At 43.7% G+C, this 27,351-nt stretch overlaps 2 protein-coding genes across 2 annotated transcripts in view; one reads left to right on the top strand and one right to left on the bottom strand.

Moving 5' to 3' along the window:
• Window positions 1-27,351, top strand: part of LRBA (LPS responsive beige-like anchor protein) — a 542,055-nt gene that overhangs the window by 291,154 nt on the left and 223,550 nt on the right. Inside the window, exon 40 of the mRNA XM_066631587.1 lies at window positions 1,729-1,865. Coding sequence (XP_066487684.1) covers window positions 1,729-1,865 — 137 coding nt within the window. The remainder of the gene's footprint in view (window positions 1-1,728; window positions 1,866-27,351) is intronic.
• Window positions 6,060-7,139, bottom strand: MAB21L2 (mab-21 like 2). Its single transcript, XM_066632617.1, has one exon. The coding sequence runs from the start codon at window positions 7,137-7,139 to the stop codon at window positions 6,060-6,062; it is 1,080 nt and encodes a 359-aa protein (XP_066488714.1).

Below are 27,351 nucleotides of genomic sequence, written 5' to 3'. Positions count from 1 at the left end.
TGCATCATCTGTTTGGCACCTTTAAAAGAAAACTGAACATGAAAATATCACTTAATGTCAAAGCAATACAGCAAGAGGTAAAAGAGCAACATAATTTAAGGAGGCTTTTACTGAAACTGCTCTCCAATGCACCCTGTAAGAGCCTCTGCTCCACTTCCGTTTCCTCCCTGCCTCAGTCTCCATTTGTTGCTCCTGCTAATACATTCATACTGTAATAGAGGTGAAAGGGGAGTTTAATTATATAATCTTGACAATGGCAATAGGATTAAGAAGTAATCCTTGCTAATAAAGTAGTGTGGGTTAGAAATGAAGTTGAAATTGTCAGGGGTCTTCTACAGGACCTGAGCTGCCCCAGCTCCTGAGCTGTGTGCTTGCCCTGTAATTGAATGTCTGAAAGTGATTGAAAAAATGTTATTTCTTCCAGGATTACATGCTAATGTACAGAGGGCAAAGGGAGACAGCAAAAGAACACATAGCTGCTTATTTCATCCATTTGTGAGAATGAGCTTTGGGAAATCATGGCAGTGATGCAGCTATCTGATGCCCATCTGCAAACACAATGTATTTGTACACTGGGAATAGAGGGCAAAGCTGCTCTGATCTCGGCACAGCATCTCTTCTATTGTCCTACTGGCACACATTGAGATTGATGCAAGATTAAAGACCATTGCACCTCTGAACAATTGACAGAAATGACAATTCATCTGAATTTTTTTGGCAGTTATTCACCCATTGATTACCTAAACGTGTGCACCTCATTTATACACGCTTTATTAATGCAAAAGGATATCTGCTTCACACACATTTTACAGTATTTTTAGACAAAGACCAGCAGCCAACAAATGCATCCTTTGTCGGCCTCGGTGTTCCCTGCTTCTTAATCAGTAGGATGACAAATATAACCCACTTTCCTTCTCTGGATGTTGCTTTATATAATGGCCTTCATATTGTTAGATCTGTGCCCAGCCTATTGTTTTGAGGAGTACACTGATCTGTCTCTGGGATAAGCCCTGTGGAGATGTGATTATTCCAATAAAAATTCATTCAGTTGGAAACCAACGCTCCAGCTGTTTACTCCCACAGTCCCTGAGCTCCACTAACACTGTGCGGATTCCTTGAAGGATATTTAACAGGCAGATTGAACCCACTTCTCAAATATTATCCTTTTCAATCCCTAGCATTGAATAATATTTAACCTTGGAACAATGGATTCTTACCATGCATGGAAGGGGGGGGGGTGTCTTCATGTATAGAATCCTTGCACAGTTTTCAAAAAGAGACCAATAATAAGAAAATCTGGGTCGAATTGGATTGCAACTCCCCCAAAATCTCAACACACACATGTGAAACTAATATTTCCCATTCAACCTTCCGCCTTTTCTGCCTTTTATTGTTTAGAACATAAGGGATTCAGTTCTGAAGCATTACAAAATTCTGAAAGAAGAAAGCTAGATGATCTAACAGCAACCTATGTGGCATACATAAACATTTGCATTGCTTGCAGCTGCTGTAATTCAAAATGTTCAATCATACAGAAGTGCAGCAAATGCATGGGATGTGTGTGGGGGTCTTTGAAGGACTTTCATTTGCAAAGGCCATCTTTTAGTATTTGAATGTGAGGACACAAAAGGAGTAATGTGCGCTTGTATCTGTGCAACATTTTATGTTTGCTGTTCAGACCACTGCAAACAAGCTATTGGAGCATGTGTGTGCTTTTCCTTTCCATAGGTCCTGTTACTCTGTCTACACCAGCTCAACTTGTGGCCCCCTGTGTGGTAGTGAAGGGCACACTTTCCATCACCACCTCTGAACTGTATTTTGAGGTAGATGAAGAAGAGCCCAGTTTTAAGAAAATTGACCCAAAGGTAAGAAATCATTGGCCCCATACACTAATGACAGATTATAAGAAACCTTTAAATTATCATCCAGTCTAAGCCAAATTTTCATAATTTCTAAATTTGCAATTGTTGAGTTTTCATATTTAGTGACACCCATGTATATAAAATCACCCTTGTACCCTCGTGGTAAAAACCTCTAGGAAGGTATCTGAAATAAATCTGCTTAAGAACAAGAGGCAATCTGAAAAAATTGAACGTTGAACAGTGCTGTCCACCGAAACCTATCTTTTACGTTTCAGCAATTTTACTTGATTTGTTTACAGGGGTGTAATAAGGCACTGTGATGCCCTGTTGCTTTCTTGCATTTGCTTTGTATTACCTGGTGGAAGATTGAATAGGGCTCTGTACATGCTTTTGCAGAAAACACTGTTCCCTCTGGATGCGTATTTTAAATAGACTTGTAAAGGGGGCAAACTCCAGTCGTGTTGCATTCGAATTCCCCAGCTAAATACTTTTGTTTGAATAACACAAGTCTTCAAATACAGGGGCAGTAAATTCCAGTTTTCTAAGAGTTGCTCAGGAATGCAAAATTCCTATTATAAAGACTGCATTTGGATTTTTTCCCCCATAAAATTAAGATGGGATTAATAATTGACTATTTTTCTCTTAAGATGTATATCTGATTATTTCAGAATGTTAGTATAAGAATCTATTGCTAAAAGTACAGTGCTTTCTTTTTGAGAATTAAAACTGTGAGATTTAACATGTAGTGTATATTTCTATACTTTGGTCATAATTGGCTGCATCTGTCCAGTTTTACTCTGCTTGAATAAGTCTGTATCAAAAGGTGGCTTGTTAGTGTCTCTAAGAAGAGAGAATTTGATTAGAGGATAAGGTACTGAGCTGCACAATACTGAACACTGCAGTTTTTTAAAATAATGGTAGCTAATTAAACCTGTGAAGTTATTTGATATGCATCAAACTTTAAAGCACATATTAATATGCAGGAGAGATTTAATATTGTGAAGTGATTCTGTTTTTGTCTTAAATCTTAACAAATGATGGTGCTAATAGCTAGTAAAAGTAAAAATGGAACCAACCATCAAGAAAGAGGTGGTGGTGCTGTGCAATGTTAATGCAAAGGTTCAGTGTCTTAGCTCACTGCAGCATTCGAAGCTGTAAAATGTGGTGGTTTAGTCCTTGTGCATCAAGTAAGGAGAAATGTGTTGTGATGACCCTGCTGTCTGTTTCTCTCCTTCTGGAAGGTGCAGCTCTCAAAATAGACACAGGCATTTAAAACTGACTGTGTTTCTACCTTTGCAGCAGAGAGATGGCACATAGAAAAGCAGCCAGCTGTACTGGCATATTGGGGTAATCTGAAAAAGGGAAGTTTCTGAAAGCAAGAGGAACCCAACCCAACCAAAACGTTTCCAAATTTGAATTTCCTTTTCTGAAAACTTTCTAAACTGATTGGTGTTTTGGTTATGAAGTCATGCAGCAGTAAATATCATTTGTGTACAAGCACTGGCATTTTCCCATGTCTTATCCCCTTCTCTCACCCCTCCCCCATTACTGTGTGGTAATAGGGATAACCTGAGGTTGGGTCTCAAGTAGCAACATCTCTCCCCTTTCAGTACTAATCCTGCATTTGCTCAGTTGGCTGTTTAATTAATGGGGCTTCCTTAGTCTGATAAATTCAACATCTGTGTATATTGTTCTAAACTCCTGGGAAAGAAAACATTGTGACAGGATTTTGAAATAGATCCTGTCCTGGGCATAGCATCCTTGCTGATACCATCACAGTTTATATTCCTACTGCAAGGCTCCTAAGGAGGGAGCTGAAGCTAACTCCTGTGGGTCAGTTGGTGGGAAGATTCTGGGATCATTTGGGGCCATTTTGAGACTTGATTGTCCTGAAAGTGAAGTCACAGCAATGTAAGCCTGTGTTGCTTGGGAAAAACCAAGAGGCAGTTATTTTGGAAATGGATGTATAGTTGGAAATGGATGTATAGTTGTTTGTAATATCCTTTTGCTGTGCATTGGCACTCAAAACATGATAGTGCTTTGCCTTTTCAGCTGAGGCCAGTTTAGTGGGTTTTTAAAAATAAAACTTACAAATTACTGAATCATCCCAACATTTCAAAACACTTTGGGAATTGATTCAAGTAAAAATGAAATTAGTTTAAAAAAATAGTTAATTAAAATGAAAATAATAGTGTTCTATTATGTTTCCAAGGCTGCAATCCTTTGTACACTTACCTGGGAGTATGTCTGACTGAAAAAGTGGGACTTCTCCCAAGGAAACATGCTATAGGGTCAGGCTGAAATCGAATGGAAAATTTAATGAATATGTGTCTACAGCTTTCTAAGTCTTTGGGCTCCACAGCAATAGATGATCTATTTACCAGGCATTTTAAGATTCTAAACTTTTTTTGTTTGTTTTTGGTATAAAACCCAAAGCAATAACAGTAGGTTTTATCATGGGAGACATCAACTAAAAGAATTGAGAAGTCTCATTCTTAAATGTAGTTATCTGAATATGAAATGTTTGCACATGCATGTATAGCAACAAAAACTATTCCCATTCTGCCTGAATCTCCCTTGTATGTGCTGCCCAATGCTCTGTCGGCCTGGGGCAGGCTGTATTTAAAAGCCAGAAAAACCAAATGTTTGCAGGAAAGAAATTGACTAGTAACTTTGCAGCTTATTAATTATTCAGAGTAAATCCATATGGCCTTGAAATTCAGAGTCAAAATGGACTTGGGTAGCTACTGAAGCTTTAATAAATGAGAAATCTATGTGCATCAATGAGTTAAATGAAGAGACAGGCAGCAGTGGCATTTTCTCTTCCCCAAACCAAATTTATATGACTGCTAATAATCCTGCCTAAAATGTAACCAAATAGCTAATTTTTAGTTAATTCTTATTTAAAATTTCAGAGGACTAAAAAAGTCTTAAGTCTGTGTTCAGCTCTCCTGCCTTTCAAAACTCTCACCTATGCTGTTTAATAACAGTCAATGGAAATGCTTAAAATTTGTCTTTTACAGACAAACATCATGCTGCTATGTTCCCCTTCCACTAAAAAAGAAAACTGAATATACAAAACAGCATCATTTCCTTTCTCAGATGTGGATTAGACACGACCAAGTTTTAGAATAAACCCACACAAAGGCAGTATAAAGTTAAATCATTTTATTATTATTATTATTACTGTTTTCAACAAGTCCATTTGGGGAAAGGCTGGGGGGGGGGGCTGCAGAGCGGGAAGGGCACATAATCTTGAACCTTGGCACTGAAACACATTTAACATCAGTAAACTTTTTTTGTGGGTTTTCTTTCTTTAAAAAAAAGAAGAGAAATTTTGTACATAGAGTTTAAATAATTGTTTTTCACTTAGTGACAACATATAGGTGAATGAACAAGAGGAAGAGAAGAGAAGCAGGAACGAATGTGACATTTAATAGTGAGGAGGGGAAAAATGAAATGTACCTGGGGTTTCGTTTGGCGGCTGCAAAATCCGGTCGCTCTTTGTATGTTCTTTTTTTTAATATTAGAAAAACGAAGAGAGAGAAGGAGGAGATGGTCGCAGCCAGGCTGTTGGGAGTCTGTATTTATGGGGAGGGGGCAGAGTCTGTTCTTTCTTTTTCCTTTCCTTCCTCCTTGTATCTTGTTTTTAATATTAGAAAAACAGAGAGAGGAGGAGGTGGTGGTTGCAGCCAGGCTGGGAGTCTTTGGGCTTTTTAGGGGGGAGGGGCAGAGTCGGTTCTCTTCTTCCCTTCCTCCTCTCTCTTTTGGAGACTGGGAGAGTTTTTGGGGTGGTTCTCTGTTAGGGTGGTCCAGCTGCTGGAGAGTTTGTGGGCTGTCTGCCTGCAGTTTCTTTCTTTGGGGGCTGGCTGTCCCCAGTCCTCCCCCACCCAGATGCCCCTTATAGGTTTGGGGGAAGGGGCAGAGTCTGTCCTTCCCTTCACCCTCTCTTTTGGAGAGTTTGTGGGGTGGCTGTCTGCAGTCTCTTTCTTTGGGGGCTGCTCCCAGTCCTCCCCCTGGCTGCCTGCCCCCCATGCCCCTTATAGTTTTGGGGAGGGGGCAGAGCCTGTCCTTCCCTCCCCCCTCGCTTTTGGAGGGTTGGCGAGTTTGTGGGGTGGTCCAGCCGTTGCCGGGTGTCGGCCTGCAGTCTCTTTCTTTGGGGGCTGCCTGCCCCCAGCGCGCCCCTCGGGACGCCCCCTATAGCTTGTCGAGGCTCTTGGGGTTGGTGAGGATCTCGCGCGCCAGGCGCCAGGTCTGCTTGGCGGCGCTCTCCAGGGCGGAGTGGGGCTTGCCCTGAAAGAGGTCGAGGTTGGGCAGGAAGTAGTGCGGGCAGCGGCGGCACTGCAGGCAGGAGATGAGCTGGAGCAGGATGCCATTGAGCCGGTCGCCCAGGCAGGCCTCGTCCCAGTCGGTCTCGCGCGGGTGCTTCTCACACTCGTAGAGCAGCAGCGTCTTCATGTGGTAGTTGTTGAGCGGCTGCCCGGGCAGCTCGAGGTGGCGGTCGCGCAGGGTCTTGAGCACGGAGAGGCACTTGTTGCGGCAGCCGCCCAGCAGCAGGCGGTTCTCCGCCTCCCCGAACTGCAGCACCCAGGCGTCGCTCTCGGCCGAGCTCTGCTTGCCGCTGAGCGAGTAGCACTCCTTGGAGAGCAGGTTGAAGCCCTCCGCCTTCACCTCGGCCACGCGGTTGGGGCCCGGCCAGGGGATGTGCGGCAGGGGCCACTGCGCCGCGCTGCGGGGCCAGATGCCCGTGCACTTGAAGGCGGGCGTGATCTGCACCACGAAGCGCTCGCGGATGCGCAGCCGCACCTCGCTGGTGTCCGCGATCATCTTCACCACGTCGCGGTAGCTGCACTTGTCCACCGCCTGCGCCACCAGCGTCTGGAAGCGCGAGCGGATCTTGCGCGCCGAGAGGTACCCGGAGGCGGTGATGAACTCCACCCAGAGGGACATGCTCCGCTTGCGCCCGTCGCTCAGCTTCAGCACCGCGCAGCCGGGCAGCGAGCCGTCGTCCACGAAGTTGAAGACGCCCATCTGGTTGAGGTAGAGCACCACCTCGAACTCGGTGGGGCTCACCACCTCCAGCCCCTCGTAGCGCGCGTCGATCTCACTCAGGGAGCTGATGAAGCGCGGCTCCTGCACCTCCACCTCCTTCAGCACGTCCGACACCACCTTGCACACCTCGCGGATGGTCTTGGCGATCGCCGCCTTGCGCGCCTGGCAGCGCTCCGTGTAGTACTTGTTCAGCTGGTACACCAGCTTCGCCTGCGCCGCGATCATGTTGGGGCACAGCTCCGCGCCCCCGAAGGCCGCCGCCGCGCTCTCGCAGTACGTGGACGGATCCAACGCCGCCGCGGCCGCCCCCGGCCACCGGGGCGCCCCCCGCGCGGGCCCAGAGGCGGCGCGCCGCCTCCTCCTCCTCCTCTTACTCCTTCCCCCCCCTCCTTCTCCAGGAAAGTTCAGGCGCTTGGCGGCCGCTTCACATGGGAGCTGCGCGCCCCGGTGGACGGGGCTTCCCAGCAGTCAGTCCTTCATGGGACTTCGCCCCGCCACTAGCCCAGCTTGGAGAGGGTGCTGCGCGCTGGGAGAGGTCCACGGTGATGCGCGCAGGCTGGCAGGAGAGCGCACTTCCCCTCCTTTCTTAGGCTGCAGTCCTAGCCACTCTTTCCTGCGAGTAAGTTACCCTGGCTTTAATGGGACTGACTTCTGAGTAGGCGTGCATGGAATCAGGCTCTCAGGCTGCCATCCTAGCCACACTTCTCTGCGAGTAAGTCACACTGGCTTTAATGGGTCTTACTTCTGAGTAGGCGTGCATGGAATCAGGCTCTCAGGCTGCCATCCTATCCACACTTTCCAGCGAGTAAGTCACACTGGCTTTAATAGAACTTACTTCTGAGTAGGCATGCATGGGATTGGGCTCTCCTGCAGCAGCACCGCTGGGGAGATCTGGAGGGAGGCCCTTCCTTGGCAGGGGGTGGTTGGATGGTTCCTGGACTGAAGGACCCGCTGGAGTGGTGGAGAGCCTCTCGCTGCTGCAGCCGCTCCTCTCCTCTCCTCCTGGGTAATCAGGCGCAGCCCGCTGCCCCGGACCTGCGACGGTGCATCTCCTCCTCTTCTTCCCCTGAAACTCTGCTTCCAGGTACTGGAAGTGGGTCTCTGTGCGCGCAGTGCCTGCGCTTGGGGAGCAGCGCCGGGAGGCGGCTGGGCTGGGCTGGGCTGGCGCGTGGGGCTCTCCAGGCTTCTCTCTGTGCCCCTCCCGCTCTCCGCTGCCTCCCCTTCCCTCCTCTGGATGCTGCTCCGGCTACTTTCCCTGCTCGGCGCGTCCTTCCCCGGCAGGGACGTCTGGAAGTCTCCGGGCTCGCCGGAGTGCCGTGTACTTTATGAATGGTCCCAGGCCCTGCTGGAGGGAGGCGGAGCCCCGCAATCCTACAATCGCCGCCCGAGCTGTCAGAGGGCCGGCCAATCGCCGGCAAGGGCTGCCTGCGCGCTCTGTGCTGGCCCGCCGCCGCCACGGCCTGGGCTTGGGGGAAGGGAGCGGGCTGGGAAGGGGGTGCTGAGGGCTCAGGCGTGGATACGCAAACACGCACGCCTATGGGGAACCGTACGAAGGCCCCTTCCCAGATCCCCAGTAGAAGGCCCCTCAAGAAGAGCTTTAGGCTGCCATCCTAGCCACACTTTCCTTGGAGTAAGTCCCATTGACTGACTTCTGAATAGGCATGCCTAGTGTTGGGCTCCCAGGCTGCCATCCTAGCCACACATTCCTAGGAGTGAGCCCCACATAATGGAACTTCCTTCTGAGTAGGCATGCATAGGATTGCACTCTTGGGCTGCCATCCTGCCCACACTTTCCTAGGTGTAAACCCCATTGACTATAATGGGACTGCAGAGTGGACAGGCATAGGATTAGGCTGCAATCCTATCTGCACTTTCGTGGGAGTGAGCTCCATATAATGGGTCTGACTTCTGAGTAGATATGCCTAGAATTGGGCTCCTAGGCTGCAATCCTGGCCACACTTTCCTGGGAGTAAGCCCCATTGACTGTAATGGGACTCCCTTCTGAGCAGACATGCGTAGGATTGGGCTGTGGGAATGGAATTGGAGAGGGAACTTTCCCCTGCTGCCGGGGCAGTGCAGGCTCCGTGTGCGTCCTGAGGTCAAGGTCTGAGCGCACGAACTTGCGCTGAAACGCTGGGGGGTGGAAGTGGGGCTGGGGGGAGAGGCGCTGGCACTCCTGCTCGGCGAGCATCAGTCTTGCTTTCAGACCGCGCGCTCCCGGCAGCAAGACACTCGCCGGACGGGAGAAATGCGGCTAGCAGAGCTGCCCCGGGGGCGGCTGGTTCTGGCTGGGCGCTGCATTCGCTTCGGGAAGGAGGAAGCTCCGTGTTGCGAGGGCTGGGCGCCCGCCTGGCACCGGCTAGGCTCAGAAGCAGCGAGGGGAAGGCCTGCGAAACAGTGAAGAGTGCACGGGACCTTTTGCAGCTCCTCCGCAGGTTCCTGCCACGAGACGCGCTGCGCTTTGTGCGCTTCCTTAAGCCGTCACGAACCCTTCCATCCGGACACGGCCGCTGACACCGCACGTCCTCTCCGTGGCCCTCGAGGAGGGCGAGTCTGTCTCTCTTTCTCTCTCAAACTAGGGGTGTGTGTGTGTGCGTGCGTGCGTGCGTGCTCGCGCGCGCACTGTTTACACACACACACACACACACACACACACACACAATTCATATACAATTTAAATAAAATATAAATGGTGTGTCTGTTATATTATAACAATATTAATTGTTTATAAATATATGTAAAATGTATATAAATTGTTTATAAATATATGTGTGTGTATATATGTAGTTTTACTACACGACGGTGAACATCGTATTAACGTTCTAAATTCTGTATTTCAATTTTCCCACTTCTGCCTACAGCTTTGCCTTAAATGTGGGAAATGGCAGGTTTTAATAAAAATAGCAATGTGATGGTGTATTTATTATTATTATTATTATTATTATTATTATTATTATTATTATTATTATTATTCTTCTTCTTCTTCACAATATCCGCGTGTAGTGGTCTTTAGTATCCGACCTGGTGAACCACCAAGGGTTCTCCCCATTTTTGGAATGCCCTAAACTAGAAAGCAGAGCCTGGCTGAGTCTGATCTTGCGCCCCGTCCCCCCATCCCCTTTCGGATCCACCGGACTTTGTGGGTGTCTTCAGTACCCGGAGGCCGGTTTCCCTGCAGCCTTAGGCTGCAATCCTAGGCACACTTTCGGGAGTAAGTCTCATTGAACGCAGTGGGATTGACTTCTGAGTAGACATGCGTAGGATTGTTCCCTTAGAAGGCAAGCCTTGGGGTGTCTAGTGGGAAGTAAGTGCCCTGCAGTTGCGGGGGGCTTTCTCCCGAGTAAGATTCCGGGGGGGGGGACCCTTCCTGCTGGCCCCGAGACAGGTGCCCTCTCCTCCTCGCCCTGGTCTGGACAGGAGAAGAGATTCCGACCTCCCCCACCTCTGCCCTCCTTCTGCGGGGCAGAAAGATGCAGCCCAAACCGCGCCTGCTCCTGGATTGCTCCTGGGCACCGAACTGGGCGATCTTCGAGGCGGAGGAGACGATTCTGGCAGCAGCCCTGCACACTTGGCCAGAGGTCTCCGTCGCGCACTGGGGTCACTGCCAGCCAGGTGGGGAAGCAAGCGCAGGGTCGGGCTGCTTGTTAGTGTTCCCCCTTCTGCGTGTATGATCGGACACTGGGATCTGCTGGGGGCCCATTCCGAAGTCGGAGTGTTTGGCATCGCAGGACTCTGAAGAGCCCGCGGGGCTGAGCCACCCGCCTCGGAGTGAGTCGAGCAGCTAGGGCAGCCTCTCTCTCCCAAGGAGGCACACTATCCTGGGAGTTAGCCCCATTGATTCTAATGGGACTTCCTTCTGAGTAGACAGGCATAGGATTGGGCCCTCGGTGCATGACCAGGGGCTCGAGGGCAGCTGGTGACCCGCGAGCTGCAGCGTAGCGGGAGGGCAGTCGGGCCACTCCAGAGGGAGAGTGGCAGCAGGGTGAACCCTCTCCCCGCGCTCACCTGGCCGTGGAGCCCGCTCTCCCGGTCCCCTAGACGCGGAGTGGCAGCACAATCCTGTGCGTATCTACTCAGAAGTAAGTTCCATTGTGTTCAATAAGGCCTACTCCCAGGAAAGTATGCACTGATTGTAGCCTTACTTCCGCGCTGGGCTGCCCGTGGTTGGGGCTGCGGAGAGGGACTCTGGGTGCGAGCCTGGCCGGCCAAGGAGAGCCTTTCCTTCCCTTCCCGGGCAGGCTGGTGGCTGGCTGTGCAGGGCTGCTCCAGCTCCACTCCTACCCTTCGGAAGACCCCACCGTGCATTGCCCATTTTTCCCTATCAGGGCATTGCCAGTTGGCCCCGCCTGGCCTGGCATTGATGGGGCTTTGATGCTTCTCCATGCTTGTCCTTTCATTTGGCACACCGGTCAGTAGAGATACTAAACACAGTCGCCCACCCACCTCTGGAACACTGGCCAGGGGCCTGCTCCCCATCTTTGCCCACCGTTCTCTTCCCCCCCCCCCTTGACTGCGAGTTAAATGAGAAGTCAGTTTGCAACCCGGAGCGCTAAGGAGAAGCATCAGCTTGAACACTCTCCAGCGAAGGAGGCCGTCTGCGCCCAGAGCCCGCCCGCTTCCTCTGCTGTGGCGGAATTTGGGGGGGGGGGGAAGGAGGATGCCTAATTGAAGGGGGGAGGGAAGCCGGGAAGAGCACTTGCCACCTTGGCTTTGGCGGCCGGGAGTGGAGGAGTCCATCAGCAGCCGCTTGACGGGTCTGAAAGCGAAGTGGCAGCCCCTCCAGGAGCCTGCGCTTGGAAGGAGAGCCAGCTATGCAGCCCGTGCCTGCTGCCTGCCTGGCTGGCTGGGAGGGAGGAGGGGAAGCTCTCCAGGCTAAAAGCCACTTGAAGGCTTCAGCCCCATTGATCTGTAGCCTCCCTGTTATAATCCCTCTCATCATACTTGAGTTAATGAGGCGGAGGCGGGGGGAGGGGTGATCTGATGGGCCTTGACAAATTCATTAGGGAGGCTGCGGGACATTTTATTTGACTGTTAAACATCGTGTTTGTTTGGTTTAGGCAGTGCCAACATCAGCACGCCGCTGCTGCCTGGAGCAAGAGTGGGTTCTTAGCAAGCGCTTCTCTGAAGGGGACTGGGCATGGGGAGCGCCTTGCTCTTTTCTGGGCTTGCCCCGCTGGCTTCCCTTGCTTCTCCAGGGTCCCTTTCCCTTTGCGCTGCTCTCTAAGGCAGCTTAAGAATGGGTAGGTATAATCACTGCTATTTTAATTGGCAGGAATGAATGGCTCATGAGTTTCCTCTTTCATTATTTGGGGGAGGTCGAGGAGGTGTGCGGGACATTTTGTGCATGTACAGGAAAACAGCAAAGGGTTAGACGTGAGCAATTTTACACATCTGAAATAAAGGCAAGGGCAGCTGGAGAATCAGGGTGGTCTTTTTGCAGGCAAGTCGCTAAAATGCAGATCTTGACAGCCGTGTAGCTTACTGGCTTTTAATTTTAATGTGCTTTCTTTCGGGGACAGCGAGCCCTCATTTTTGAAGCAGTCAAAGCCACATTTCCGTAGGCTGTGTCTGAACAATTTCTATCTTAAGGGGAAGGGAATTGACTTGGTGACTGTGGAGCTGTTGGACACCTTTCCTTCTGCCTTTTAATTTTTAAGAGTTAGCTTCAGATCTTGGGCTGGCAAGGAGGCTGGGGAATGCTTAGCTCTGTGACTGAGACGTGTAGCTACAAAAAACATTGGGCACCAGAATACTATAAAACTTACTACAGTATTAAGAAATATTGCTTTATTTTAAATTTGTTTTAAAACAGGAGAACGTACCTTCCAGTCAACTTAATGCTCAGTCCTTGAACCTAAGAACCTTAAAAATACTTTTGTGGAAGAATCCTGTGCTTCCATTTATAGAAGAACAGTCTGGGAAAAGAACTCATGCCCTTTTGCCTGTCATTTTCATACATTCCTGCTCTGCTGATGGAGCTTGAACTGCTGCAGGGAATGTATGAATTTGAAAAGAAATAATTCAGGAGTGCATGTTGTGTTCCTCAACAGCAAAAACTAAGCTAATGGGTAAAGTAAATGCATCTGGAGAAATGACAGTCATAATCTCTGTTTACATTTCCAGGCTCTTTTCTTTTTGAATTTGTGGATGGATTTTTATTCTTTATTATCCTCCTTTATTAGTTCAGTACTGTAGCATAGTGAACTGTAGCATACACTTTCTTTACATTTGAGAAGAAAAGATTCCTGTTATTTAATTACTGCATATCTTATACATTTTTAAAGAGCAATACTCATAACTTCTTTTTTTGAGATGATTGGATGGCATAATAGCTAAATAATGCATAAATGACTATCCAGTGATTATATTTGGTGAAGTTTCTCCTCCTTCCCCCAGTTAATTTTTTCTATAGATCATCCTTCCTTGTTATACGTTTTCCAGATGTAAAGGTGAACATGTTGGGGGGGGGGGTTGGGGGGGTGAGGCAGGCTTTTGTATCTCTTCCATTTATTTAGTACAACTCCATAGTGGATATTAGTACATTCACTGAACAACCACAACTATGTGATCTGAAGCATTTATTTAGAAGTGAAATCAGTTAGTCTTCCTTCCAGAGAAGTGTGGTTTGAATCTGGGCATGAGATCATTGTTAGGTATGCCCCATGTCAATTCTTGGTACATGTTTCAGAAAGTGGAGTCTTGTGTATTTCAACTGAAAATGCTTCCACGTATGAATGCTTATGATTTGTAGTTTGTCTTGTAATAGTTCTTTAATTTATAAGAACAGTTAGCTCGTCTGTTTCTGAGACCGCAACTAGTGGAAATAAAGTTCAGTTGTTTTAATAAGAATGATATTTGTGTTGCTTTTGTAATTGCATTTTGGTCCAGCATCTATGGTCCATTTGATTTTATTGAGTATGATACAGAAATGTAGGTTGCATTAAGCTGTTGGAGCCTGCAAACTTGTACACTTTGGGGAATATACCCATTGAGCTCCTTGAGATTTACTTCTGAGAAAATGTACATAGGATTGATCTGTGATTTCATCAATATCAGATTTTGTTATTCTTCAATCACCTGTATTAAACTGTCTAGTCCATTTGAACAATTTAATTTTAAAACACTGGTTGGTAGGACCAAGATTGCAGTCTACATCCTGTCCTAATCGACAGCAAATTCCCACTGTTTTTTAATTGACCTGGTGTGCAACATATTGGGTATTTTAGGCATTGTTTCCTCTTTTTAAAATACATTGCCCATTGACGTTCCATAGTATGTGTAAATAATGGGGCTGATGGACCTTCTTAGGCTTTGTGTCAATTTTAGACCACTCATTCATGTTTTACAAACAATTATTGTGCCACATGTTGAATGTGTTGGTGGTGATTCTAGACCATTTCAATGCATTTTTAGGAAATTTGGAATTTGTATTTCAATGTTTTTCAACCAGATTCTGTGAGGAATCTGTTTCTATATGTAGAAATGAATGTATGGTTATTATTTTGAATGAATGCATTTTGGTATAGAGAGGCTCACAAATTTAGGACATAACATTTCTTGCAGGGCAGTGATGTAGATCAAACCTTCAGATGGCTCACCGAGATACAGTATTGCTTGTTTCTGACCTAATAGAGAATTCTGATGCTCTACTGAAAATCTACATTTTAATGTCAATCTTAATTTTCAGTTCTCTTTTAAGTAAAATGTCTTTTAGCTTTAATTTAATATTTGCTAAGGAAATGATTGAGAAGGTCAACCTAGAGCACAAAGATGTTTTCCTGATGATAAACATTTGAAGTAGTGTTGGGGGCAGCTTTTGATGCTGTGTTAGCTCTGGAGGAACCAAATTTGCCTTGGTAATACTAGACCTTGTAAACATATATCCAGAATGAAACTGGCTCTGAGTTTGGCAAGACGTATGAGAGATTCTAGACCGGTGATGGGGAACCTACGACATGTGTGTATCAAAGGTGACACGCCACAATATTTTGGGTGACACGCCACCATTCACCTGACAACAAATGAGTTTGTTTTACTCTTATTTCAGCAGTGTCTGGTTAGGCATTTTCTGAATTTTTGACACACTGAGCCCAAAAGGATTTCCATTGCTATCTTAGACCAATGAGGCAGGGGTACAGCATTTTACGTCTGCTAAAGAGTATGGTGTGTAAATTCCTTTTGTGTAGGCAAATGAGATCTGTATTAGGAATTAAGAATCTTCTCTAGAATTTGATATGGCAATTATTCATTTTAAGAAATGTGAATGAATCCAAATTGGGTGCCTTGCTGTTGTGCTAGTTGGGTGTGGTGACAGAAAGATGTGTTTGTGCAAATGCATGACAGATACGGTATATGTGGTCTGGTTCGAAAAAAATGTTTGATGATCGAAGGGTTGGTGGCAACTTTTCTCTCTCAACAATATGAAACTAGGATGCAAAACAGCTGTCTTAGGCTACATATGTAGTGGTTATGCCTGTCTGTTTCTTTTCTGTGTCTCCCAACCCCTGCCCTGCACTCCAAATCTTCTTTTATTATCTTTGGATTCTGAGGAATCTTTCTTGCTTTCTAACTGGTTTTGTCTGCAGCAAAAGCCTGAGCTGGAGTGGTTAAATCTGCTACGGATAGAGTGAAGAATCTTTTGATGTATGGCTGTGACTGTTTTCAAATGATTTGCTTTCTGGGACTGGATTCTGTCCATGCCCTTTCTCTTCACTATCTGATAGGCACTCAAAGGATGTGACCGCTACCAGATGCAGGGTTGATCATCACTTTTCACTGTGAAAAAGAAATTCAGCCTCAATTAAGTCTACTCTTCTCATATTTGTGCACTGTGCATGCTGGAAAGCATCACTTCTTTTGTAATAAAATGTATTTAAGTGTTTAACATATCTTTGATTAGATTAAACCCTACAGCAGTTCATTTGCTTGTTGCATATCAGAGTTACTGATATTTGGGTTAAGTTGGAAAAAATTGACCATGACCCAGGCCAAAGCAAACAAAGAAAGCATAATTATATAGCCATGTACCCTGGCCCCAACTTGTTAGAGTACATGGGAAATGGCCATGCTAAGTAGGGGTGAAGATATCTCTGTCTCTTTCCCCTCAAGTGGGGAGCTCTACTTCCAGTGGGTTTTGGAATGCCGTAAACAGTTGAGCACAGGGATCTGGTTGCAGTGATCTTTTTTTAATTTAACAAAAGAGATTTAATAGAAAATTCTGTTTTCTGGGGGGTTTTCTGTTTCTCTCTTTCTGCTGGGTTAACTTAACTTGGACCTTAGCTGGGCTTTTTTTTTTGTCTTGCCTCTAGGTGGAGGCCCTTTTATCTAAAGTGCATCCTGGGTTAAGGCCTCTGGGGTATTAGAGGTTCCATACCATCTGTTGGCTTCTTATAGCATCAGCCAGGTCCAGCCTGTGGGTAGGCTGTTAGTCTCTTCACACCAATCCCCTCACTTGCCCTTCTCTCACCTCTGTCTGTTTCCCCTTTTCTCCTCCACCTCTGACCCAGCTGCAGACTGGATTTAAATGGCTGAATCCTGTCCCACCTCTCTAATACCATTTGATGGCTATCACCTGCCCCCCCAAGGGCAGCAGCCGATGATGTCATCAGCCGTTGCCCTGCCACCAGATCAGCAGAGCCTCATTTTCACTGCAAGGGCTCACCGTGTTCATCCATGGTTTCACAGTGTCTTACAGTCCTCATTCTGGAACATGATTTATCAGGTCATATTTGGGGGGCTTATGGGAAAGCTTCAGTTATAGCTCTTCTTGCTCCTTACCAGTGTAATGGCATGGTGTTGGTAACTCGCATCAAAATCCATTTTCTTTAGGATGCCCTCCCTCCTTGCCTTCCTCTGTAGGCCCTCACCTAGCTTCATATTTGTTCTAGTTTAGAGCCTCTGCATGGCTTAATGGGTCACTCCAGACTTACCAGATATATTGGCAGGTGGGAGAGGGGAGTTCTGCACATGTGCTGCACCAGTGGCTTAGCTAATTATCATGTAGCCCGATGCCAAGATCAAAATGTTGCCCCGGAAGTAATGTCACAGCCGGAAGTGACGTCACGCCTGGGCTTTTTAAAAAGTGAAAATTGGGAGGAACCCACCTCGTCCCCCCCAGCAGCTCACCAGCCACTTGCTCTGCTGCCTCCCCCCAGTCAGTGGCATAACTAAGGCATATATAATAATAATATTAATAAAACTTTATTTTTATCCCGCCCTTCTCCCAAAAAGGGACCCAGGGCGGCTAACAACATATAAAACAAATTAAAACATAATTTTACAGATAAAAACATATTAAAAAACACATTAGCAGAACCCATAAAAACAGTAGTCAGAAGAGTCAGAATAAAAGAGCATAAAACAGCAGTTCTTAGAGGAATCGGGCCTGTAAAAAAGCAACTAAAAGATATATAAAAGATGTTAAAAAGGCCATAACGTCCGAAGGCTTGGTTAAACAACAAGGTCTTCAGGCCTCGCCGAAAGGACTCAAGAGAGGGAGCCATTCTCAAGTCAAGGGGAAGGGAGTTCCACAACGTTGGTGCCACTACTGAGAAGGCCCTATTTCTTGCCGCCGCCCCACGTACCTCCTTAGGCGGCGGCACTTGTAAAAAGGCCTTCTCTGATGACCTGAGTGGACGAGCCGGATTGTACGGGAGTAGGCGATCTCTAAGATAACCTGGCCCAGAGCAGTATAGGGCTTTAAAGGTCAAAACCAGCACCTTGAATTGGTCCCGGAAACGAATGGGCAGCCAATGTAGCCCCTGGAGAAGCGGGCTGACAGAGTCAAACCGCCTAGCTCCAGTGACCACACGGGCCGCCGCATTCTGCACTAATTGCAGTTTCCGAACCATCTTCAGGGGCAGCCCCACATAAAGCGCGTTACAATAATCTAACCTACAATCTACAATAATCTACAATAATATATAAGCAGATATATCTGCTATCAGAGGTCAAAGAACATTTTGTAGCCCCCCCCATGACAAAATCAAATTTAATTAAATAAATAAAAAGTTATTGGTTCCATGCTGTATCATAATAACATCTCATTGGCACTCAGAACAATCAGTCTCATAGGTCAGTTTGGAGTTAAGCAAATCCACTTTTTATTCCACAAAGCAGTTGTGTTTTCATTTTCTGGTTAATTGGTCATAACTTTTGATAGAATACAGATATTCCAGTGCAGTTTGTTACATTGCATTCTGAATTAAATTACCTTTCCAATGATATATAACATGATGGTATTATTGATACATACCAAGATTTTCACAATTTTAGTCACTCGTATCAAGCTCAGCTTGTTGTCCCCCTAAAGCTTGATGCCCGGTGCAACTGCTACCCCCTGCACCCACTTAGTGTATATATATATATATATATATATATATATATATATATATATATATATATATATATATATGCATGCAGAACCTCCACAACAACCTTGTGTGTAGAGCAGTGAGTTTCAACCTTTTTCATCTCACAGCACACTGACAAATTACTACAATTAACAAGGCACACCATCAGTTTTTTTGAAAATAGACAAGGTACACCACACTGCTGGTGGGGGGCTCACATCTCCCAGTGGGCCTACTAATAAATGACTTTCCCCCAAACTTCCATGGCACACCTGCAAACCATTTGTGGCACAGTGGCTGAAAATGGCTGGTGTAGAGGGAGCGGGCTCAATCATGTCTCATCCTTTCCTTATTCCTTACATGATGTTAATTTTTTTCTGAGAATTTTGGGTGGAGATTTCAGAACCTCCCTAAATAGAGTTTATTTAGGTCCTTGGTTATAGGCACTGAGCTAAGTTTAAAACATCAGAATTTAAATTTCAACAAACATTGTATAATGTTTATAGTACACAGTAGTTTTACTCCTTTTTAATTTCAGTAATTAAGCTTAATTTTAGTCTTTTTAAAGTAGTTTTACTCCTTAAGTAGTTATTGTACTCCTTAATTGTATGGAAGGGGGCTATTTAAAATGTATATACAGTACTACTGTTATCATTATCCTATACCAGGACATTGATTCAGATAACTAGATATTACAGTAACATGTTTGCAAAGATCCTCAATTATTTTTAGTTTGAGGTTCTAACAGACACACAAGTGATGCCTCTCCATTTTTTTTTAGAAATACACACAACAAAGCATCAATTTAACATTGCAAGAAATAGTTCATTAATGCCTGAAGACTGCATAATTAGTATATGTTGGATTTTATCTGAAGTTTAATATGAATAAACTGTGTCTAAGTCCCACTGAAATCAATAGGATATATTCGTGAGTCACTTTCTTAGTCATGACTAACTGAACTTACGGTACAGCCCATTTGTTTTCTGTTGCCCATTCACTGAAGTGGGAAATAGCATATTAAAAGGCAACTATGCCTGTAGTGCATTAACAGTGAAGTTCATTACAAATGAATTTAGAGGCTTTCCTTTCTCATTTTCTTATAGAGCAATCCTAGGCATGTCTGCTCAGAAGTAGTTGTATTCAATGGAATTTACTCCCAGGAAAGTATGTGTATGCTAACTTTTTGGGGACTAAATTCCATTGAAGAAAGTGAGACTGATTTCTGAGCAGACATCCTTAGGATCATGCTGTCATATGCAAGTCACACTGGTATTAGTCATGATATCCAAATGGAACATCATGTTAACGGCCATGCAGTTCTGATTGCCAGTTCTTGGGGACAAACATCACGATAGGACTGTTGTCTTCAAGCATGCTGGTGGGCTAATTAGAAACATCTTACTGCTACCCACTGGAAAAGGTTTGCTCATTAGATGGGTGCTTGGACTGATCCAGTATAGCATTTGCATTCTATCTATGTCATAACTGACCAAGGCAGAGCAGGGTTTAAAAAAACAAACAGAAACTTGATAAATTGAAATATTTTTTTCTCAATATTGTTACCAGCATTCAGCTGAGACCAAAACCTAGACATATAAGTGCATATACAATTTAGATACTTCAATATTATTTGTGTTGCTTTGTAGTTACACCTAATTACATGTACCTGCATTATAATTTGTGTTTTATATTAGTTTAGAAAACAAAACCCCTAGAAACACTAGAACATTTCAAGTAGTGATAAATTGAATCATGAAAGTAAGCAGCTCATAATGAGTGGTGTTTGAATGTAGTTGTATCTTCTTGGGATACAATGATTGTGCGGTTTGTGAATTTCCAAAATGCAAACTTGGAGGAAGGGAACTTCAAAGTCATTAGACATTTTGTGAATTTATGTTTTATCTCACTTCACTTGAAAATTTATGAGGAGGGCAACTTAGGGGTGCTTAAGTTGTGTGTTCCAGGGCTTGCCCCCACTGATAACACCCTTGTTGGCGTGAAAGTGCAATGCAAATTATGACAGTTACAACCTTCTGTTTTGTTTAACCTGTCACTGAATTTCCTGACTCAGTGTGGAGGGCAATGGTGTGTTCAGCTAGTCCATATTCGCCTAAACTTAAAAGGTCAGGTTTCTTACAGGCAAGCCTAGTCAGAGCCTAATTGATGAGGAGGGCAGGAAGACAGAATTTACTGTTCTGTTGGCTAGTTTCATATCGTTAGGTTGTCCTGAAAGCATCAGGCAGTCACAGCCCCTTTCATGTAAGTGCTGACCCTAGACAGGAGCTGACAATCAAAGGAGGCAGCCACAGGAACCACTGCAAGTATGCTATTGATTTTTCAGTTAGGTCTAAGTAGTTTGTAGTATGGGTAATGGGTGACAGAGGCAGGTATGTCATTATCAATGAGCTCCAGAACAGTAGCGACAACCTTCCCTCATATTTCCTTCAACACTGACAGTATGCATCTAGAAGTGGTCAATAAATTGCCCAAGCTTTTACTGACAAGTGACTTGGACAGGTTGGGGGTGGGGAGCCAAAGAGCTAAACTTCTTTACTTGAACTTGATGCAAAGGGCAGGGGGAAAGGAGGACAGGAAGAAGGGATCTTAGCCTAATAAACTGCAAGTGCTGACATGAAGTTCTTTCTGCACAGACATAATACTGGCAGTGAATTTGTGTCTTTTTGTAGTCCACATTTAACTATCGTGTTATTTTACACTTTATGGAATATCAAATGCAAAATGGAGAACGGTATTTTAAATAAATTATCTAACACATAAAACTGCAATATGGTGGGAGTCGTTAGGTTCCGTATTTTTTTAACACAAATATAAAAATAAAATTATATTGAATCAATGTATGTTGTCCTATTATTTATTCAGCCAGTCACCTATAATAAAAAACTATTTGCATTTTCCCCCTTTTCAGAGTTGATATAAAAATATTTCACATGTATTTAAAACGTCTGGCACTGCATTCCTGAAATGCAATCTAGCACATTGCCTTAAAAAATATTGGAACTTACTGCCATGTAATGTTTGTTGGTTCAGAGGTATAAATTTAGTGATACAGTCAGAGTGGTAGCAATATATATATCACTTTAGGTTCTGATAAGTATTGTTGTTTCAGTTTATTAAAGGTAATGCATCAGACAGCTGAAGAAACTGGTGGCAGACAATTCAAACTTTAGTGAACTGTGGTTTTGGGATTTTGGAGGGGAAAGACAACTAGAGATTACGCTTCAGTTTACAAACTAAATGTGTGAGAAAGTACTCTGTGTGAACTCTAGTGGGATGGAAAAATTATATATATAGCATTCTCATACAATAATGCTATAATTAAAATAACTTTCTTTGATTATTTTTAAACTATATTTTCCCAATATTGCATTCTTTAAAACATGTAAATTATGCCATTTGGTTTTAGAAGTTGAAATTTGCCCAGATTTTATGCTATACCCAGATGTTAACAAAATAACATGTGCTTATAATTAAAAGAAATCTTTAAACAAATTGAAGTAAGGCAGAAGAGTAAATGTTTTGATAAACTTCCTTGAAATAGCTTGTTGCTATGCTATCTTGTTTAAAGGATCTTTGCAATGTAACATAAAATCGTAAGTGGAGACAGAATATTAAAAGACTATTGGGTATCTTGCATGGCTTTTTGCTTTCATAAGTTAAATTATTTCATTCAGATTGTTAACTTTCAACGACAAAAATAACGTCCAGCATAAAGGGAAGAAGTGATGGATTTGTTCTTAGGGTTGTCATGAAATAAATATAAGAAAGAAATTCTGTGTAGGTATGTATTCGCAGTTAATCTTAAAATATAGATTTAAGATAATCGTATTCGAATTGACTAGAAATGAAGATTGTACTCTTCCAATCTTTTGATCCAACCTGTATTTTCCTCCCCTCCCCCTGGTCAATTTAAGGAGATACAATACAGAAATTTGAAACAGGCCTAAGTTGATGGTAGATCTTTTTGTTAGTATGTAGCATGTTCTGAATTGGCATATTTTGCTACCATTGCAATATGCATGCTGCTAGCATGCTTTGTTAATGCTGCAGAAATGTTTAAAGGAGATGCAGAAAGGCAGCAAATTAAATTTTCATGAAAGGGGACCCTAATCAGCAGTGACAGTGTAAGAGAAAGATGATTGCCACTTGGTCATTGTAGAAAGGCACTTAGGTTTGGTGTCAGTGCTTCTGTTAATGATGACTAATGTCTTTCTTGCAGCAAACACATGCTCAAACATTGTGCTACAGCAGGCCAGGAATTGGACTGAAGGATAGACACCATGGATTCTAAAACAGAGGTTCAGGCACTGAACTAAATAGTTCAAAACAGAATCCTTTTCCTCTATATGATTTTCTGTATGATCCTCTTTATGATTCCTGTGTATGATTAACCATGATCTTAGAAACTTTCAAACCCTTGTGTTCAGAAGCAAATCAACATGCTGTGTTTTAAAACAGGTTTATGTTATTTTTAACATAAATCAGGGTGTTTTAAAACAGGGTTATGTTTATGAAGGGGGCCAGATAATTCTGATGCATATGTATGTAAAGCAGTGTTTCTGTAGTTTTGAAATATGTATTGAAGGCATTTCCCTAGTTCATAAATTCTAGTTTATAGAATCCTGGACAAGACTACTGAAGTATTTCTAGTCCCCATGTTGTATTCTAAATAAATTCTTCGTACTTAAAACAGAGTGACTTGGAAGACCTTTTCAAGTTCTGTGGCTTTAGCAGTTTAAATATATTGGCAAAAAGAGAGGTGAGGTGGCATGTGTCATTTCTTTAGCTTTTCCCAAAGTGAGACCTTTCAGAAGGGCATTTGTAATGCTTGTCATATTTTTTCATATGCCTCTTATTGGCCTGACAAAGCTAGAGGACCATGAGAACACAGATGTCATGGCGTTCAGACAACACTAATTACTCTGGGATTTTTGCAGCCTCAGTAGCTGCATGCAGCTGTCGATTATGAGTGTTTATGTGGTGTATCATGGGCCTACCCTGCATGCTCATGCTACCACTGGCCTTTTTGATTTCTTTTGTTACACAAAACAATTTCTTAAACATATTTTTTTTAAAAAGGAATGGGGGCCAGGAAGGAATGAACCAAAGAGAAAAAGTGCCAAGTCTTTTGTATTGCATATTAACAGTATTTGGCTAAATATTAATCTCATAAGTATATTTGTGTCTGTTTGAAATTTGTTGGCACCTATTTTACAGTCTTTCTAATACTAACACTTTCATGTTTCTATTTGTTGTTCTTCCCACCCCACCTCACCCCACCTTTGCTGGTTGAAATTAAAACTGTTGGGATCACTATTAGCATTGATATAGTTACCTGGAAAAGTAGCTCTTTTCTAACATCAGTTCAAAGATCTGTTGATAATTTGAATCAGAGCTCAGGTTTACAACATGAAAATATTTTAGAAAGCATTTGGTTAATGCTCCTCTCTGTGTTGAATTTTGTTTGCATTGTCTCTTTTTTTCTTCCAGAACCCCTTTGTTCTGTCACAGTTCATAATGCATAAAGCAGCTGATTCTAACAAAAAGTTCAAATGGTGGTCACAGTGTGAGTGACGTAAGGTTTTTTGTGCCTTTTTTTTTTTTGGTAAATAGCTTATATTAAGAAGCTGTACATTTCCAAAGAAGTGCAGCCTGTGTTAATCACAGATTGGAAAATAAAAGCACCAATAATGTAACTTTACATGCTGATGATGAAGAAATGGAAGCAGCTTTATCAAAGATGTATGATGAGATAAAACTGCAGTCTCTGCTGTACAGTTATAGTAATTATGACTAATGAACCGTCCAGTCTGGATGAAATGGCATATCCACAGGGACTGTGTCCAATCAGTTGTGACTTATGCAAGCTGTAGAAAACATTGGTAACCTAGATTCAGTATTGTAATGTGAAATATACTGTTAGCAATTTCAGATTTTCAAGGTTGTTTCAATTTACAAAAACCAAGTACTGATAAATGGTACAGAGAGCTAGTAATTCTTTTCTAAAGTGTGTATGTAGAGTTGCAGTTTCTGCTTTAATACCATGTGTGTACACTCCACTGTTGTCATATAATCTCAGTGAAAGATAAGTGTATTGCCTCTCATATGGTAAATATAACTTGTGTTTTGCAGTCAGGATGCAGTAAAATAAAATTGTAAAAAAATGGAACACTAATATCAGTTTAGATTTTTACAGCAGTTACTTACACACATTTCTGTGAGATTTCGTAATTATGCCACTTTTTGGTTACCTTTCAAAGAACCTGACAGTTGCCAAGTGTAAGAATACAGATATTTTCTAACACTTAATGATAACAAGTCAATGACAGCTAAGGGGTATGTTTGGATCTGATATATAGGAATATTAAGTTGCATTGGCAACTGGAAAATACATTCTGTATTAATGACCCACTTCTTTGCAAACTTGTCCCACCATCTGTTTCCTTGTGACCATTTCCAATATAGATGGGAAAGGTACTGTCTGAAAATTGACTGGAGGGGCTGGGGAGGAACATTAATAGACTGCGTTTGGGTGACCTGCAACTTAGAAGGATAGTAATGGTTTGCAATCTCATCTTCTTTAAAAGTTGTCATTGTATGTAGAACCAGCCAAGTGCCCAATCCTATCCAACTTTTCAGGACCAGTGCAGTCACAATGCACCCTGAGATAAGGGGACAAATGTTCCTATATCTTGAGGAGGCCTTTGTGACTGCCTTCCCACCACAGGATGCAGTGCATGCCCCATTAGCATGGCTGCACTGGAAACTTGGATAGGATTGGGCCCCAAGTTGTCACTCTTGGCAATTGTTGTCACTCTTGGCAAATCTTAGGTGTTGGTTACAATCATGGGTTTTCCAAACTGTTCTGGTTTACCCACTTCCACTTCACAGGAGTTTAGTGGTAATTACAGCAACATTGAAAGGAACTATGGTTTTCTTCTTTTCTTTAGTCTCCGTGCTTGTCTTCATAGTTTTCTCCCCACTGTTTAGATCCTCAGTTTGTCTGACACTCAGGTTTTAGATGCCCAGTTTATGCTCCCTCAATTTTATTTCTCTTTGTGTATGTCTGTGTACATCTGCTTCCATCCTCCATGTGAGGTTATCCTCTTAATAAACCTGGGAGGGGATTTGAACCTGGGGTGTATGGTGGCTTTTAGAGTGAATGTGTATCCCAGCCATTGCAAACCATTTGAGTCTATTTGAAGGATAGTTCTCACATTCACAGACATTTAATTCTGGGTCTTTGATAGAGTTCTAGCTTTTCATTGCTGCCTAGGGTCTCAAGTTTAAGTCTCAAATGAGGTTGTTTGGGCAAAATGTTTGTGACCTGCAGGTAGATTGGTAAGGATTCAAGGCAACACATAGTGGTAGGTCTCTGAACCTTTTGGCCAGAGGGCCACATCAAATATCAGGCATGATGTCAAGGGCTGGAAAAATAAGTAAGTATAAAGTAAATAAAAAATTTAAATAAATACATTAGAGATGGAACTTAGATGAATGAATGAATGAATGAATGAATGAATGGGCTCAAAGTTCCAGGATTTTTCCAAGCACCAACACACACCACAGAAATAAAGCTCACTCTCAAATAGACTCCCATTCCCCCACCCAATAAGCAGCTTACTTACATGTACGGGAGTAAATACCTAAAACCCAGCACATCACAGGAAACACCTGGAGCATGTTCTGAGACCTCCCTGACCCTCAGAAAGCCTTCTTAGACTTTCAGAAGACCCAAAAAGTCACTTCCATTTTTTTTTATCAGAGATGTTTTTAGGTGTTCTGAGGGCCAGGGAGGTTGCACATGGCCTCCCCAGTGCACCCCCCCAGAACACCCCCCTCAGTTGCATTTGGTCAATGGGACCAGAAGCTCATCATGGGCTGCATCTGGGCCCTGGGCCAGGGTTTGGAGACCCCTTTGGTGGAGGTTTGTTTAGTATACACCTGTGATTAACTTTGTTCATGTGGGTACCAGTATTGGTAGTCATGGATGCAAAAATGCAGATTCCCTGGAACCACTGGCACCTAAAAAGTTGGTCTTGGCTGGTATCCAAGTAGCAAAATGAGGTGAAAAGTAGGTTTGTTCTTTTCCTAGGACACTTAGGTCTCTGACTCCGGTTCCTAGAAAATATGTCCGGCTCCTAACTATGTATAAAATAGCAAATATGTATAAAAATCTTTGCACCTTTGTTGATAAGGATTCTTTTGCACAGTGTTTCATCGGTGCTCAAATATTGTACATGAATCACAAACATACAAAAAGCAATAATACTACATTTAAAAAGTGATTTTAAATCAGTTTTCAGATTACTTGTAGCAATAGTGATGCTAATTCCACTAAAGCTTTTTACAAACATTTGTTCATTATTTCAAAGCATTAAAAGCTAAAAATTTTAATGCAGCTCTGTGCCTAAATACGTATACTCAGCTGTGCCAGCAGGACATGCACTGCATCCTGTGGTGGGGAGGCAGTCATTGAGGCCTCCTCAAGTTATGGGAACATTTGTTCCCTTACCTCAGGGCTGCATTGAGGTTGCACCATTGCTGGAATGTTGGATAGGATTGGGCCCTTAGATGTCTACAGATCTAATAATAATATACATAACTACAACAATTCCATTCTCCAACTGTGTTTCTTCTCTCTCCTTTTTCTAGCCTCTTTTCATTCTAACTCAACATAGCAATGCTGATATATACCATTCTATTAGCAGTACATGTTATTGGTTTTACGGGGGTGGGGATGGGATGTTTGCTTGACATTAGTCAATAATTATATTGCAGAATACTATCTAGGGCCCATTCCTTCCCAACTTTCCAGAGCCAATTCAGCTGCAATGCAGCCGGATGATAAGGTAACAAATCTTCCTTACCTTGAGGAGGCCTCCCTGACTGCCCCACCCCTAGAATGCAGTGCATGACCCGATTGCACAGCTTCATCTGTGCTGGAAAATTGGATAGGACTAGGGCCTTAAAGAAATATACAGAAATGTAAATACAAGGTTTTACAACAGGGGTGTCAAACATAAGGCCGGGGGCCAGATGCGGCCCGCGGAAGCTTTTTATAT

This window comes from Tiliqua scincoides, chromosome 6 (genome assembly GCF_035046505.1).
Source record: "Tiliqua scincoides isolate rTilSci1 chromosome 6, rTilSci1.hap2, whole genome shotgun sequence".
In the NCBI taxonomy this organism is placed as follows: Eukaryota; Metazoa; Chordata; class Lepidosauria; order Squamata; family Scincidae; genus Tiliqua; species Tiliqua scincoides.
The sequence above is the reverse complement of the archived record's forward strand: the minus strand, read 5'-3'. Positions and strand labels throughout refer to the sequence as shown.